Consider the following 15,650-nt stretch of genomic DNA (forward strand, 5'->3'; position numbering starts at 1 on the left):
TAAACTTATAAAAATAAAAAATCCGATCTCGCTCATAAAGCTAAACACCCTGTACTGTTGTCATGAACAGATTTTCTTTAAATTGATCAGCCGTTCTAAGACTATTAAAAATTATTAGCAAAAGAAGCGGGATCAGATGGTTTTATATATATATTACATTTATATATATATTACATTAAATATATGCATTGGGTATTGATAGATAATAGTATGGATTCCGTTCTGTCGCGACTAGTGGACGTAATGTTACACTAGAACTAAGAAGAGAACAACTGAAAAACCAAGAGTAGGAAGTATATTTGAAGACAAGTATTCAGCGCCAGCTAGGAATCGAAATATTTCTGGAGTTCCCAAGCTCAAAAATTAAGAAGCGGATGTAGCTTGAGTTAATTTTTTCTAAGTATCTAATGTATGTTGGTAAAGTATAAGCTTAAATATGAAATTCTTCTCTCAACTTGGATACCAGAAAAACTGGGTTTGCCGGAGGTTTGTTCAAAAAGTATGACGAATTTTGTATTTCATAAGAAAGTGCAAATTTAGCCATGAACACCTTATTTCCGGCATAGTCATCAGGACCTTCTTTCATTCCGTTTCTATCTTTTGAAAACGTGTGAAAACGGCGTACCCGCATTGACCTTTTGATATTGCTGAACAGCCAGAAGTCGCATGATGCCACACCAGGCGTATATCTTAGTTGCGGAACGAAATGAGTCAAGTTTTTGGCAAAAGAGTTGCGAAGAACCAATGCAGTAAGACATGGCGCATTTGAATGATGTTGGCAGCAATCGAGACTTTGAGAAACAAAACATTCTGCCAATGTTTAAATGTTATTCCGACACCAGCAGCGAGGGCTCTAATTGTCAATTTTCAAGCGCCAAATCTTTGACGTATCCCTCGTTGTTAGAGTTTGATGGTCGTCCAGAGCGCGGTTCGACTTTAATTTGCTCTCGGCCCACTTTGAACTCGTTGTACCATATATAAATGTTTTTTGTACCACAATTTTATCGAAGAGCGCTAAAATTCAAAATTCATCATACTTTTGGTAGAAACCTCGTTATCGATCGGTAAAAAATCAGAGAGTTTACTGTTGATAAGAGAAACCTTTTCAAAATTATTTCAGTTTTATAAAGACTGATTGAAATAAGTTTATGCTACGGTCCTCACTTGGCTTAAAGCTCCATCTTCACTGTCTAAAAAGAGAGTCTAAAATCCTTTATCAAAGTTGCGGACCCGGAGTATACCCAAAAACTATTTGAGTAGTCCACGAAAGTCTAACAGTCTTTTCTATCGCACATTTAGGCTTTTGTTTAGAAATATATCATATTCTCTTTTAAATAACTATTTGCCGTTCGAAATAAAATAAAAAAGTTTTCATATACAATTTCAAAACTTATAATTTTATTTACATAATTTAGTGCGAGTTTGGTTTTTGAGAAGAAACTTCCCTATCTAAGGAAACATTTTAGTTGAAAGTGAAAAGGTAAATCCATATGTGATCACATGAATTTCTTAATCTAACACATATTTCGTTCCAATTTGCTGAACTTTGTTTTACCTAGCTTCCAGCCGCCCATTTTCCATTGCCTGAGTTCATCAAATGATCACTGTCGATATTCCTGTGTCTCAACTTAACCATAAACGCGCGCGCCTTGTGCAGTGGCCTCTTGTGGTCTAAAGACTTGTGCGAGTATGCGTTTGGTATCCAAAACATTGCCATACTTAGGCGCCTTAACCTTCACGGCTTGTAGAACGGACGGCGAGACGACACCTACTCCTGGTAAAGGCGATGGACCACCAGGCGGCAATAGAATAACTTCCTCGCTACTAGATACAGAAGAAATTGAATCTGGCACTGGTATGATTGGTTGAGGCTGGCCGCCAGGTGTAATCAGTAGCTCCTCACTTGAAGCCGATGAGATGGAGTCGACGACTCGTACTCTGTATGCGTTGGCGCATAGGATGACTGTGTACAGGATGAAAAGAAGTAAATAAAAGTATTGAGGTTAAAAGGTCTCCAAAATATTATTGATTGTGTACTTACTGGCTGCAAAAGTCACAAGGAATTTCATGTTGTTGCTTTAAGTAAACGTAGCTCTTAACTGTCTTAATTGAACTGCAACTGAAACTCTTTTATATACTGGATAGTAAGCTCGCGTTGCAGCTAACGCCTCGCCTAAAAAAATCTTAAAATTAACTTATTGGCTGTGATTTTTGTACTCTTTGCATTTTGTGTGCTTAGTCGGTCATGAAAACTTTCATTTCCATTTCTCAGAACTTTCGAATTGCTCGCGCGATTCATACTTCTGCATAACGCTCGTAAGCCGAACACGCGCTGGATATATCACAGCCACGCGCCGGCCGCCGCTCGTGTCTAAATGCCAATATACAATTTTATTTATGTATTCTGCCATCATTTTAAATTTGGTACTTTTTCGATGTCTTCGTCTGTCTGCTGTCTCACTGAACCAAATGTGATCTTTTTTCGCACACCCACTTTGTTACTCATCCATTTGCATATGGTATGTAAATGAGACTGAGGGTGAGTCGCTGCAAACAGGTTGGGCATTATTTGAACTGTTGCTTCGTTTATGATTTAAATGTAATTAAATTGATACTAAATTATGATTTAATTTTCTTTTCATTGTGTCATATATATTGGTGTTCGGTCTGAGCAGCCGGCTAGGTTAGGTTAGATCGCTGTTCAAAGTTCGTACGTGGACTACTATATACATATGTGCCTTGTGATGCCATAGAAAAGAAACACTCCTGTGTGCGAACTATAAATTAGCAAAACGCTTGCGCAGGCGTTTAATTTCCAGTCTTGCCTGCTCGGTGGGAGTATGCGCTCCCAAGTGCTTAAGTCTCCTAAACTCGGGACAAGAAAGAATTGTTGAGTTGTTTCCACCTCATCTTCTTCCATACAGCTTCTGCAGATGGCATCTGGTAGAATTCCCAGCTTTACTGAGTGGACGCCAATAAGGCAGTGGCCCATTAAAACCCCAAAACAAAGAAGAGGCTAGCTCTACTGAAGGCAAAGATATCACTAGACCCCTTGCAATCGATCTTAGGCCAACTATTTTTGCGACGCGCATGCACAAATGGTGGCCCATCTCTGACCGAGCTTCCGCGAAGCTTTGGTATCTGCCCCTCTCCTCCAACAGCTTCTTCCCACCCACAACTCCCTCGCAGGTATATGAGTAGAGAAAGAGCCGCTAGAGTTCAGCTTAGGTACTCCATGATCCAAGCGATTCGATATGAAGTCAAATTGAGTGAGGATATTTACATTATCGATCTCGATTCCATAGCAACATTTCACTAGCTTAAAAGCTAAGGCGGCTAAAGTTTGTTTGGGTTATGACTCCATTTTTGCCGAAGGTAAGACTGTCGAGATGTTTCGACCTCAGTCTTGCAAAGGCTGAACAAAGAAGGAAATGCTGCCTGGATATTTTCACCATTGGCATGGGCAGGTAATTAGAATAACATTCGTTAGTTCGTAACCCCGAATCACAGCTCTCCGGGTGCTTAAGTAGAACAAATTGTGGTACAAAATTTTCAGCGAAATGACCAAGCGTCTAATCAAAGCTAAATTATTTAGCCGCCTCATACACTGTGACGCAGAAATGGGTGTTAACTAGTGAGGTCGGCGGAAACTAATTGCGTTCAATTGCGTATCGGCTGACAAATGTTTGCGCATAAATAACACAAAGTACCGTTAGCTACCATGTAGGCAACACAAGAAACTTTGCTGAAAGCATAAATATTACACATGAATGGATATAGCGAAGAGGCACTTCGGCGCCGGAGTGAGTACCAGCGAAATAGAGGTGTAAGGCATGGCTAAAGTGAGATTACGCATTTCAACGGTTCTTAGCCGGTAGCAAAAGGCCACGAAAATCCTGTTTTTAGCGTGTGCGTGCCACATGCGTGTTGCACAATCAATTTGTGTTTATAATATCCAGGTTGCTGCAACACGCACTGAGATTTTGCGCTATGCCACCTTGCCGCATTTATGTAACTGCAAGAAAAATGCGTTTGTGGCATAAGTTCGGAGACAGGCACAGCAGGATACGCTAACTTTTGTACGCCCAAAACATGTAAATAAATTAGGAATGCATTAATCGCTAAATGCGATGCAGCAAATAATTCAACCGATAAATATGTATCTATGAAAGTGCAAATAAATGCGTGTTAACAACAAGGCAGATGATAAATGGGAGCTTATGGCAGAAAGGTGGTGATAATGTAAATGCAATTAAGCTTGGAATGTGCGTGCGGCATGTTGAAAAAATGTTAAATTGTTATTAAAAGCAGATTTCTGCATATTAGAAAAAAAAATTAATATGAAAAGTATGATACCCAAGCAAATAAAAAATATTATTAACTCCGAAATTTACTCCGAATATTTTTGCTTATTCCGAAATTGTTTTAACTCCCAAAAAGGCTGGTTAAAGGTTTGTTATTTGTTAAAACTTACTCCGAAAAAATTACGAATATTTTTCACTCCGATAACTGTTAGCTGCTAACTTTAAGGGACTCGTAATTAGGAGATTTGTTTATAACAATTAAGAAATAAGAAAAACATTAAATCCAAAATTGATTTCGAGAATGCTAATATTTCGTTTATTCCGAGAAATATCGGCTTCGGAAATTGTGTGAAAAAATAGTATCTCCGAAAACTGTAAGTTTAATATTTCTTAATTGTTATATGCACTACGAAAATTTATTTAAAAGTTCACAAAGAATATATCAAGTATTTTGCTTACCTCAATAAAATAGTAACTCCGAAAAATGATTAGAAAAATTTAGTTAATATTGTATGTGGAAAAAGTTTAACTGTCTTATATCTAATTTTTAGCAAGGCTTCAGAATTTATTACAATAACTACGAAATTTACTTTGAAAAAAACAGTCCGAATGTTTATTCGATTTACTCCTAATTTTCGGAATTTTTAAGAATAACTTCAAATTTTACTTCAAAGGGAATCAAAATATTTCACTTACTAAGCAGAGATAGTAACTTCGAAAAGTAACTCCGAAATTTTTTTCGGAAAATTTGGCATACTCCGAAAAATCGCCAAATTTATTTTAAAATTTATTTGAACAAATTTCTGAACAAAATGCACTGATAATGGTTATAATTCTTTTAAATATAATTTTCGAAAATGAAAATTTCTGCTTAATATTGTATTAAAGCTTAGAATTAAGAAAACAGATTTGGCTGGAATTTTCAAAAATAAAAGTTTATTGAACGGGAACCTATGCATTTGACTTTTGTTAAAAAATTCCATAAACGATATATGTATACTCTGAAATATACTTAATCCGAATAATCAGCTTCAACCTTACCTGTAGGAAAATCGTAAATTCTCAGATATTCCTACAAAAAAAACTATAATTTTTTTTTATAACATACTAGTTTATACAAATATATGTATGCCCATGTTTCATCCAAGTAAGCGTTTTTTTCCAATTTAAACCTCACCCATTTTCAGTCCTTCATAAATTTTGAACTCACTTTGACCCACTTTAACTTCAATAACAAATAACTTTTGTGCTGAATTCATTCATCCGGAAAAGAAATATGATTTCGAATTATTCCTAGGTGCATATGTGCCACTTTTTCTCAATATATTTTATATATATGTAGCTATACATATGTACACATACGCTGCTCACCTTTCGCCCAAAACTCATTCAAGTGAAAAATTGCGAAAATTTTCTTTGCCCTCAAACGAGGTAGCAAAAACACTTGCAGAATTGTTGCTGGCACTTGCACCCTTGAATGAGTTCGCGATATTGAAAGGTCCCTACAATACACATATTCCATATTTGTAAGTGTTACTCTCATCTACATACTTGTGGTGTATTCATGTGTGAGTAGCTTTTTGGGTTGTTTGTTGGCAAATCGACGTGTCATGCCACTTGCGCCGAACTTGCCACACCTGAGTGCTTTGCTGCGATTTCGTAAATGATATTTCATATTTTTCCGTTATACACTCGACTGTGAGTGAGGAAAGTCAGCGCGAAATTAGCTTTCGAAGTTTTGAATTTAAGTTCGATTAGTTGCAAGAAACGCACAAAATCTTTGGGTAAATATTATTTAGTAATCTGGGATATGGATATATTGTAAGTAGAACGGAAAACTGTTATCAAAAATACACGATTTTTTGATAATTTAACCATCTGTGTCATCTTTGCTTCTTGACATTGTAATATTTTAACCAAAAACATGAGAGCTGCCAGGGAAAATCCTAAAAAATTATGAGAAAAAGACTGGCGCCGAAGGTTAGGCCGACATTCAACAGCTCCGACGCTATTTTAAAGTACCAAACGAATCAAATGACTACGGATATTCTAAAGACACAAAAAGCAGAAAATACAATGTTCAACGACTACTGAAAATCCTAGTAACTAGTTACTAATGATTTCGAAGTGTAATTGTCATCGTTAAAACTATTAGAGCACGATCAAGGCTAAGTATACTTAGACTACTCTTTGTAGTAGTAAGAGCATACATACAAGTATGTATTATGTGCTTAAATGAGTTGTCGGCTTTCCGGTTGTAAAACACAAACTTAAGCGCCTCTATTCGCGCCTGGGAAAAAGGCGTCAGCTTCTTGTCAAACATATGTACATATGCTTGTATATATCTTTCTATATAAAAATTGTCTTGCAGCCTATACTTTATATTTATTTATTTTATTTTTTTTTTGTATGATTTCAACTACAAATGGATAATTGCTTTATTTGCTGGTCAGCCATAGCAGGAATTTGCCTAACCATGCTGCCACGCGGCCACTCCGCATTCCACACACGAGTGTCTTCTAGCGCTGCCTCTATTGTGAGTTTCAACCGCTTCACGCTCTGAGCGCTTTGACAAATCTGCTTGTTCATCGAAAATAGTTGTTTTGTTGGCTATATAGGCACATATGTATGTATGTATCTCTGCGGTTATAAGCAACTCTCTGCTCATTCATATCGACATTTATTTATGCCTATAAGCCTTCCTCTTTGTGTTTGCTGCAGGATATGACAATTCCTTTGTGAGACTTTGCGACCATTAACAGCAGAAATGGTGTGTGAAATTTTGTTGTTTTATTGGTCGCAAATTGAAAGGCTTTTCGCGCAATCTTAATAACATGATTTAAGCGTAACGATCAGTTTAAAGCTTCGAACAATGGCGCTTATTAATTATGCAAACTATTTTCCTACGGAGAGCTTGCATACCAAGGTACCAACTAGTATTCTGACTCATGCATAATGAATTAGAAAGACGATTTTAATTCCACAAACTTGAATGAATTGGAAAGACTTTTTTGTAGAGCTTCTAATAGTCACCGAACTTCTCTTCTAATTACAAAACGTTGATTTAGTTGAAGAGAAGCGAAGCAACTCCACCTAGCCACTGGTGTATTAAGAGGAGCTTTTTCATTTCAGAAGAGCATACCGAGTTCTTGAAGTTCACTGCATTTAAATTGCGTCATGATTCGGCTTTAAATCGACAACTTGTCGAACCGACGTGTTCGTTCAACGAAAACCTTAGCAAGTGTAGATCTGAGTGTAGTTTTAAATTAGGACTAAACGGAGGATTGTTTTTAACCTTAAATATTGGCACAATATGTCGCACGTACAGGGATCTGACTATTCTGGATATGTTCGTTAACGGCTTTTCGATTTTACATGACGTCGCAACGAACCCTCAATCTTTAAGTATTCAATGCTTTAACAGCTGGTCGCAATCGAGAAAATTGAGGATCCTGCCATCTAGGAAAGCAAAGTGAAGAAATTGCTGCCGATATTGTTTTACTGATACCATTAGAAGCTCATGTTGAGTTTAACTATATTGAAAATATGATTACACGGGTCTCATGATTCTGGATATGTTCGTTAAGGTCTTTTTCATTTTGCATGGCGTCGGAATAGCCTTTCAATCGCGGGCCGGTCGGAACCGCCACATACGAAAGACCACACAATGAAAGCAATGCCACTGTTGCTAAATCTCATGTATGCTAAACTCAAAACTCCTCTGCCCGGATCTAACAATTCTGATTATTAAGACCCCACGGGACATCTTAACAGATGCAGACTAAACGACGAATCCCCTGCCAATGAGATCACTTTGGTACCTGATAAAGTTTTTGTGGGGTTCTAAAAAGGTCTCTAAACGGATCTGAGTCCAAATATATATATTTGGAACTTGTGAGACATTTGAACGAATTTAGAGTTTCAATAGGTACGTACCCTTTGTTGGATTGTAGGAACGGAGACTTACGTCGCATAGGAAACAATAAACATAGAAACAAAAAATGGATAAGTTTTGCCAATATGATTACTTTGGTTGCTAATGAAGGCCATTTCGGGTTTTGCTAAACTGAAAATTCTTATAAATTTTGAGTGCTTTTGATTTTAAGGCTATACGAATCATCGCGCCGTGGTCTTTAGAACTTTGTCGACAGTGGATAAATTCTGTATTTTATAAGGAGTGATTAGGAGCTTGGCAGCTTATTTTGATTCATTGATAATGATTTCTTCAGCTTTATAGGTTAGCATTAAATCTCAAGAATAACATCAGATTACAGACTTGCGAAGTCAGTACCCAATCAATACCTTTCTGTCCAGAACTTTAAATTTGAGTGAAAAAAATGAGATCGTGGTTATGTCATTCGTTATAAGTAGGAGCTGGAGGTTAATGGATAAAATATACCACAAATAGACCCTTACGTTTTATTTCGGAGAGAAGCTTTTAAGACACACTGAAATCGGGCGGATGGCGCTGGAGCAAGCGACTCGCTAGCGGAACTTATGACATCCATACAGATGGATCCAAAATGGGTAGTAGATTGAGAGCCGGAATCTGTTACTTGGAGTTTCTGGAATACCACAGTATCTTCAAGTCTTTGTGGCCAGAAAAGCGGCAGAGATGGCAGAAAGTAACATAAAGATGGTCAATATATACGTCGGTAGCCAGGCGGTAATTAAGATAATAATCTTACACCGCATTACGTCTGAGAATGTTCTCATAAGCAGGGATAGATGTAGTGGCAGTATGAACGCCGGTGCTTATATAGTGAATTTTATATCGCAAAGGGATTTCAGGAAACGTAATAGCTGATGAGATGACCATAAGTTTCATTCATCTACCATCTTGCTACCCAAAAATTACGGGGAGTACGGAAGTTACTTAAAACGATATATAAGGACTTTTCCAAAATTGTTGGCATACAGATCAGCGCAAGAGGGAATGCCTTAAGAATATGCAGAGTCGTCAAGATCCTACGTAAAAGCACCGAAGGAACACACGAATGTTTTTTACTTATACGATCTCGAAAGGGCAGGACGGTTATTGGTGTAATGACTGGTCACAAACTACTGGTATCACATGCGAGGCTGATGGGGAAAAGTAATCATAATACATGCATGAGGAGACGCTGGAACATCTTCTAAGCTTCTGTTCAACTTTATCTGAGACTGATGAAGCATTAAAAAATCTGATGAGTCGGGTTACGAGTTTTCGAGAGACAGGTTCTGCGGAAGATGTATGGTCCTTTGCTCATTGGCAACGACGAATACCGCAGTACGAGATATATGACGACAATGGCATAGTTCAGCGAATTACTCGTAAGAGACAGCGGCTCCGTTGGCTAGGTTAGATCGTTCGAATGGGTGAAAAAATCCAGCTCGGAAAGTATTCGATGCAGTACTCCATGGGGGAAGTAGAGGAAACGGAAGATCTCCACTCCGTTGGAAAGACCAGGTAGAGTAAAACCTGACTACACTTGGAATCCTCAATTGGCGCCAAACAGCGAAACGGAAAACTACTGATTCGCTGTTGTAAACTCGGCTACAATCGCGTAAGCGGTGTCTACGCCAATAAAGAAGAAGAAGATATCACGGCTGACTTCTACTTGTATGTCTCTGAAATCCTCTACACGCTGTAATTTTAAATTTAGCATCATAAATTCCAAACGCCCAACATGCGTCGTTCTAAACAATGTTGCAACTACATTAATTGGCGCACAACTGTGTGTGATAGCGCCGCTTGCAACATGTTGTTGATGGCTTTTAATCAATTTGATGCACTCGTTTCATAATAGCCGCTCGGCCGCCACGAGTATATTAAGTTTTTGAGTTGGTGTAGCGCAGAAACGCTTATTAATTTACCTTTTGCATAATGTATGCATTAATATCAATTTTAAGCTTGGCAAATTTATGTGTTGCTTGGACTACTTTCACGGTCTTGCGAGCCTGAAGTGGAAGCAGTTAGGCGGTGCTATGATAACGGTCTACTAACAAGCGGCGAAGATGAATATACATAACAGTTGGCCAGTGAAAGCCTGGTTGAGGAAGTATGCAGATTCTTATTTATTTTGTTCTAAGCTGTTCTTCATTTTACAATCAATCAAGCAATATTCTATAATATATTGCTTATTGGAAGTAATTTGTATAAATATAGGTGTATGTTACAGAGGGAATGAAGGATATAAACTGCCTGTAAGGCAATATATTTGTAGGAGTTGGAAAGTTAAAGAGATACTCGTATGTATGATAGTTGTGGTATCTGATATTAAAGTATTTGTTTAGAGCCAGTTGGGAACGCGATGAGGTATCAGTGACCGTGTAGTAGGAGACTACTACTTCAGTTTGCTAATCATCTATCGCTGAGTTCTTTAAAGTCGGCGAGGATCCAAAAAGGTGAGGTCAAAGCCGCTTTCAAGCACTGAAAGAAGCAGCCCATTCGTCAAAATTAGCCATCTTAGCTTGAGCAAAGCCATCAGTCCTGTCTCTAATAAGAGACTATGTTTTAGCCAGCATAATTCCCTCACGTAAACCTTCTTCAATATATTGGAGTACGCAGATCTTATTGACATCGTAGGCTTTAACAACGTAGCCTAGAAAAAGAATCGAAGGAGGTTAGTCTAGTTTTGAACGAGGGAAGACAAGCACTTTGTTTATCTCGTACTCAGCATAAATATGACCAACAATGGAAGCTCACAAGTTCCAAAAATAAAGTTTTGGATTCAGCAGCGTTTAGAGGAATTTTCAGAACTCCGCAAGAGCTTCATCAGGTATCAAAGTAACCATATTGGCAAGGTTTTCGGCATTTTTTAGATCCGTGCAAAGGAATTCTGAGTTCAGCAGGAGCTCACATGATGAGTTCTACGGCGCTTTGGACAACCAGGGTGCCCCCGCATACAATGGAAAGACCAAGTATATAGATTCCTGTCTGCACTTAGGATGTACAACTGGCACGACTCGCAAAGGACTAAGCGGGAATATTTCGTCTTGCCCTTACTCACTACCAGACCTAAGTATTTGCTTCGCTTCTTTATTCAATCTGGAGAAAACAAAACGAACAGTTGCGGTTGTTGAGGCCAATGATGCAATATCAGCGGCGTACGCCAGCAGCTGTACAGTCTTATAGACAATAGTCTACCTTCTCTATGCAGATCTACAGCTCGAATTATTTTCTCCAGGAATAGATTAAAGAAGTCTCACGATAGGGAGTCCACTTGTCTGAAACCTCTTATACCAAAAATAAATAAAAGCTCAATGGGCCACACAAAAGGAGGTCTGTGTGGATTATTTTTTACGGCTCACACTGGAGAATAGGTCTGATTCTATCAAATCTTTCAATCAGATAGGATCCACATTGAGATTTCTTATACCAAAAATAAATAAAAGCTCAATGGGCCACACAAAAGGAGGTCTGTGTAGATTATTCTTTTCACGGCTCACGCTGGAGAATAAAAAAGGTCTGATTCTATCAAATCTTTCAATCAGATAGGATCCACATTGATATTTCATATACCAAAAATATATAAAAGCTCAATGAGCCACATAAAACTCTATTATTGTCCATTATACTTATAAATATGTACATATTTATCGAATCTGTCCATATTTTCAAAACGGTCTTCAGCATAAAGTAAGCCATGGTCCCCACTGCGCAACGCTTGTCGACAATTAGCAGTATTCTATTGCAGTTAGCAGCAGTTGCTGCAATAATGCTACAAATTAATACAAACCTGATATTCCGCTGTCACGACTACACATTACAGTTAAATATGTATTTCACAAGGCTAGCCTGCAAGATATTTCCCACAAACTGTCAATAACAGAAAAAACATAAACAACAAAAAATAAACAAATAAATTGACAACTGTAACGAAAGAGAATAAAAATGTTGCATTGAAGATGTCAATGGTGGCTGCAACAACCACAAGTTGCATTGAAAATGTGTGAGAAGTTGTGGGTATTATGAGTATGACAACTTAGTTGTAGTCACCGTTTGTTAACCGACAGAGAAGAAGTAAACAACTGTTTGTGTACCTAGCTACCATAACAGCTACTTTGCAACGGACAACTTGTCGGTACATATTTATACATACATATATGTATAGTACGTACGTAACTAAAATGCTCTATGTAACTTCAGTTTTAGCGAAGCTGACACTTGTTGCCTTTTCTGCGCCTCTTTCTTCTTCAACGCTGCGCAATCAAAACTGAAAGCTGCGCTAATAAGCCACTTGCCTATAGTTCTCCTAACTCTATGTAGTTCTATCTCCGTTACTTGTCATTGTGGCGCCTCATTACACGCTTTTATTTGACGCAGACGCAGTAGAACTGTGAGTGTTCTGTCATTTCTTCGTTGTGAAAGTCTGATTAGTCAGCACATATTCCCATAAGTACGCTGAGTCCTCAATATACTAATTTGGAGATACGCTCAAACATGCTAAACCAGCGCCAAGTTAGACAGAATCCTCGGGAAACGCTTTAGGTTTTCGTGGTTCAATTTTCTATGCTAGCTCCCCTACCTTACAAATGTCAATAAATACAATAGGATATAAGAAAAAATTTGATCTAATTACTGGATATGGAATTTAATTTAATGAATATATTTAGTCGTTCATTGTTCATATAAAGACTGTATTAAGTTCATGCCTCCACAGAACACTCCGCATTTCATGGTATCCTACAGCTGTCATGAACGCGCTGTTATAACTATCTTTCCTCTCCAAATACTGTCTGACTCTAGGCTAGCTCGCTTCACCTCACTCATGCTAAATAGAATCTAATTACTCGAAATAGAATCCACTTTAATGGAGATATATTCAGCGATTCGTGGACGGTTTAAAGTTGATATTTTATTTTATACTTTCCACAGACAACCCGGCACGTCACGGCTGTCAAGCTTGCCGGCAGAGTACAGTTTGCACACTTTCTTTCTTAGTCGTGGCTGACCACCAAAAGAGCGCTCTACGGAAATGTATGTAGTTATATGTCCAAACACAGATGAAGGAAATATGAGTAAAGCTCAGCATCTTACGGATGGAGTCTTTTAAGTCAGCTATGATTTTATTCAGTTGCTATAGCCGATTGCGGAGCTACATACCTGACTAAAACTCTCGTTATAAGCAAGGACTTTAGGTCCATTTCAATCACTAAGAGTCAGTCGGCGGAGCTCGACTGTATTGTACTTCGATTTATGTGCATCTGATTTATAGACTTCTCAATATTATTACCGTCTGGCTACCAAACCAGTACAGAAACACAGAAGTCAATTAAAACTATTTACTTTGAAATTTCCTAAAGTATTGATAGACGAATCATAGCTCGATGGAATGTCTTAACAATACGCAGGATCGCCAAAGCCATGTACAAGAGCGTCGTAGAAAAACACGCAAGCCTTTAACTCACACGGTCTCGAAAGGCAAGGACGGTTGTTGTCCCAAAGGCAAGCCACAACTTCCTGTACTGGCACCACATACTATTCAGAAGGGAATAAGTAATGACGATATATGCAGAAAGTGCCGGAAAGTATGCATGAGAGAGACGCTGGAATTCCGCTAATGCTTCTGTTCGGCCTTATCTAGATATGTAAACGCCTAACCGACAGATCCTGGGGCTGCAAGCAAGATATCATAAGATGGCTGTAAATTTAAAAAAATACGATTAGAGCTACTCTCGGCAGTAAGGCGGAGTGAAGTGATTTCACGCTCGACCTACTACTGAACTACTGAGGGGTAGCACTATCCAGGGGTACACTGACGGCTCGAAAACACGGTAAGGGATTGGAACAGGCATTGCGGAAGAATGGGACGTTTTCCGAGCATCTTTTAAGCAGAAGCCTTTGCTATAAGTCAGTGTACAGAAATCAATCTCCATTTCAACTATCGCATCCCAGCTTATGACATCAAATCGCTTTTAGTGGAGAAGTGTATATCAACGCTGAAACGCTTATCAGTTTTGAACCGTGTACAGCTGATCTGGGTGCCAGGGCATAAAGGAGTAGCCGACAATGAGCTGGCCGACAAACTAGCCCGCTCAGTGGCGGCTTTCAGGATGAAAGTACCAAAACCAGGGTTTAAGGATATGAAAAATCTCTCCCGAGACAAAATCTTGGTTGCGCTCTTTACAGGCTCAGAAATCACTTGTCCAACATGAGCATAGTCTTTTGCGCAATCTTTCAATTTTGCGAAATGGAGCGGGAAACTCCAAAAGACTCGATTCTAAATTGCCCAGCAATTTGTAAGAGCAGGCTCTAGGCCCAGGTTCTATCTATGTGGACAGGGAACACATCACCTCAGTCGCGCCCAGCAAGCTCCTGGAATTGTGCAGATTGATGGACCTTTGTGACCATTCCTATTATATTTCAGACTTGAAAAAAAAGTTCTACGTCAACTAAATTACGATTTTAAAAAGGGGAATATAACTATTCTAATGATTGCTAGTTCCTAATAAAGATTAGCCTTGCAAACGTTATATTTTTCAATGAAAGTGTTATTAACGCCGTTCAACAAATACGCCGCCAGCAAATTGCTTCCTAAAAGCAAATTCCTTTGAGCAGTCAGTTTGAAGATTCTCTCAGTATTATATATATATATTATATGCACTCACGATCCTTCATACATAAAAGCTTTAATGAAAAATTAATGCAATCATTTTTGAAAAATTACCAATTTCACTCAAATTTAATTGAGCAATTTGCAAGCGTTTGCAAAACTAAAGAAAGGCAAGGTGCCTCACGCTGAAAGCGACCTCAGTGCAACTGACAAACATATGTTGCATATACATACAAGTATTCATATATGCTACATTAAATCAAGTGTTGCACAAACATAAGCACATAATTGGATTCGTAGGGTACCCGAAGTGCAAGTCAAATTAATATGCAAGAACGCTGAAAAATCGCTTAAGCGGAAAAAAACTTGTATGCTCGCTTACATGAAGAACAATTTTATTAGGGCGTGATGGCTAAATATATGTATGTATGTATGTGGATATAAAAAAATCAACAGAGCAAACGAACTGCATTTGATCGCGTCCGCTACGTCTAACCAACAACGGCAATGTGGGATGAGCCCATGGGCAACGTTCGCTCTTGAGCTGGCATCCGTGTCGAATGCAGCAAGTGATTGTTGCACTGTGCAAGTTTTGCACCAAAGGCATAAATATGATGAAGGCTTGTGATTTTAGATATGAATTTGACATATAGGTTTCTATACGTAGGTAAAGTGGATGTCTGACAACGCAACTAGGTTTTAAGGAGGCTCATTGTTGAAAGCATCAGAACTAAAATCACACCACTCGATACCTCTAAGACCTTATAAGTCCACTTTAAGGCTACGGAAGTCCACTTTTAAGGCTACG

At 38.4% G+C, this 15,650-nt stretch overlaps 1 protein-coding gene across 1 annotated transcript; it reads right to left on the reverse strand.

Moving 5' to 3' along the window:
* Positions 1 to 1,377: 1,377 nt before the first annotated feature.
* Positions 1,378 to 2,106, reverse strand: LOC105224037 (uncharacterized). Its single transcript, XM_011202007.3, has 2 exons — positions 2,042 to 2,106; positions 1,378 to 1,963 (listed from the first exon to the last, which is right to left on the reverse strand). Exons 1-2 carry the CDS (start codon positions 2,067 to 2,069, stop codon positions 1,629 to 1,631), a joined length of 363 nt encoding a protein of 120 aa, XP_011200309.2. The 5' UTR covers positions 2,070 to 2,106; the 3' UTR covers positions 1,378 to 1,628.
* Between the last annotated feature and the right edge of the window lie 13,544 nt (positions 2,107 to 15,650).

This window comes from Bactrocera dorsalis, chromosome 5, assembly GCF_023373825.1.
Source record: "Bactrocera dorsalis isolate Fly_Bdor chromosome 5, ASM2337382v1, whole genome shotgun sequence".
NCBI lineage: Eukaryota > Metazoa > Arthropoda > Insecta > Diptera > Tephritidae > Bactrocera > Bactrocera dorsalis.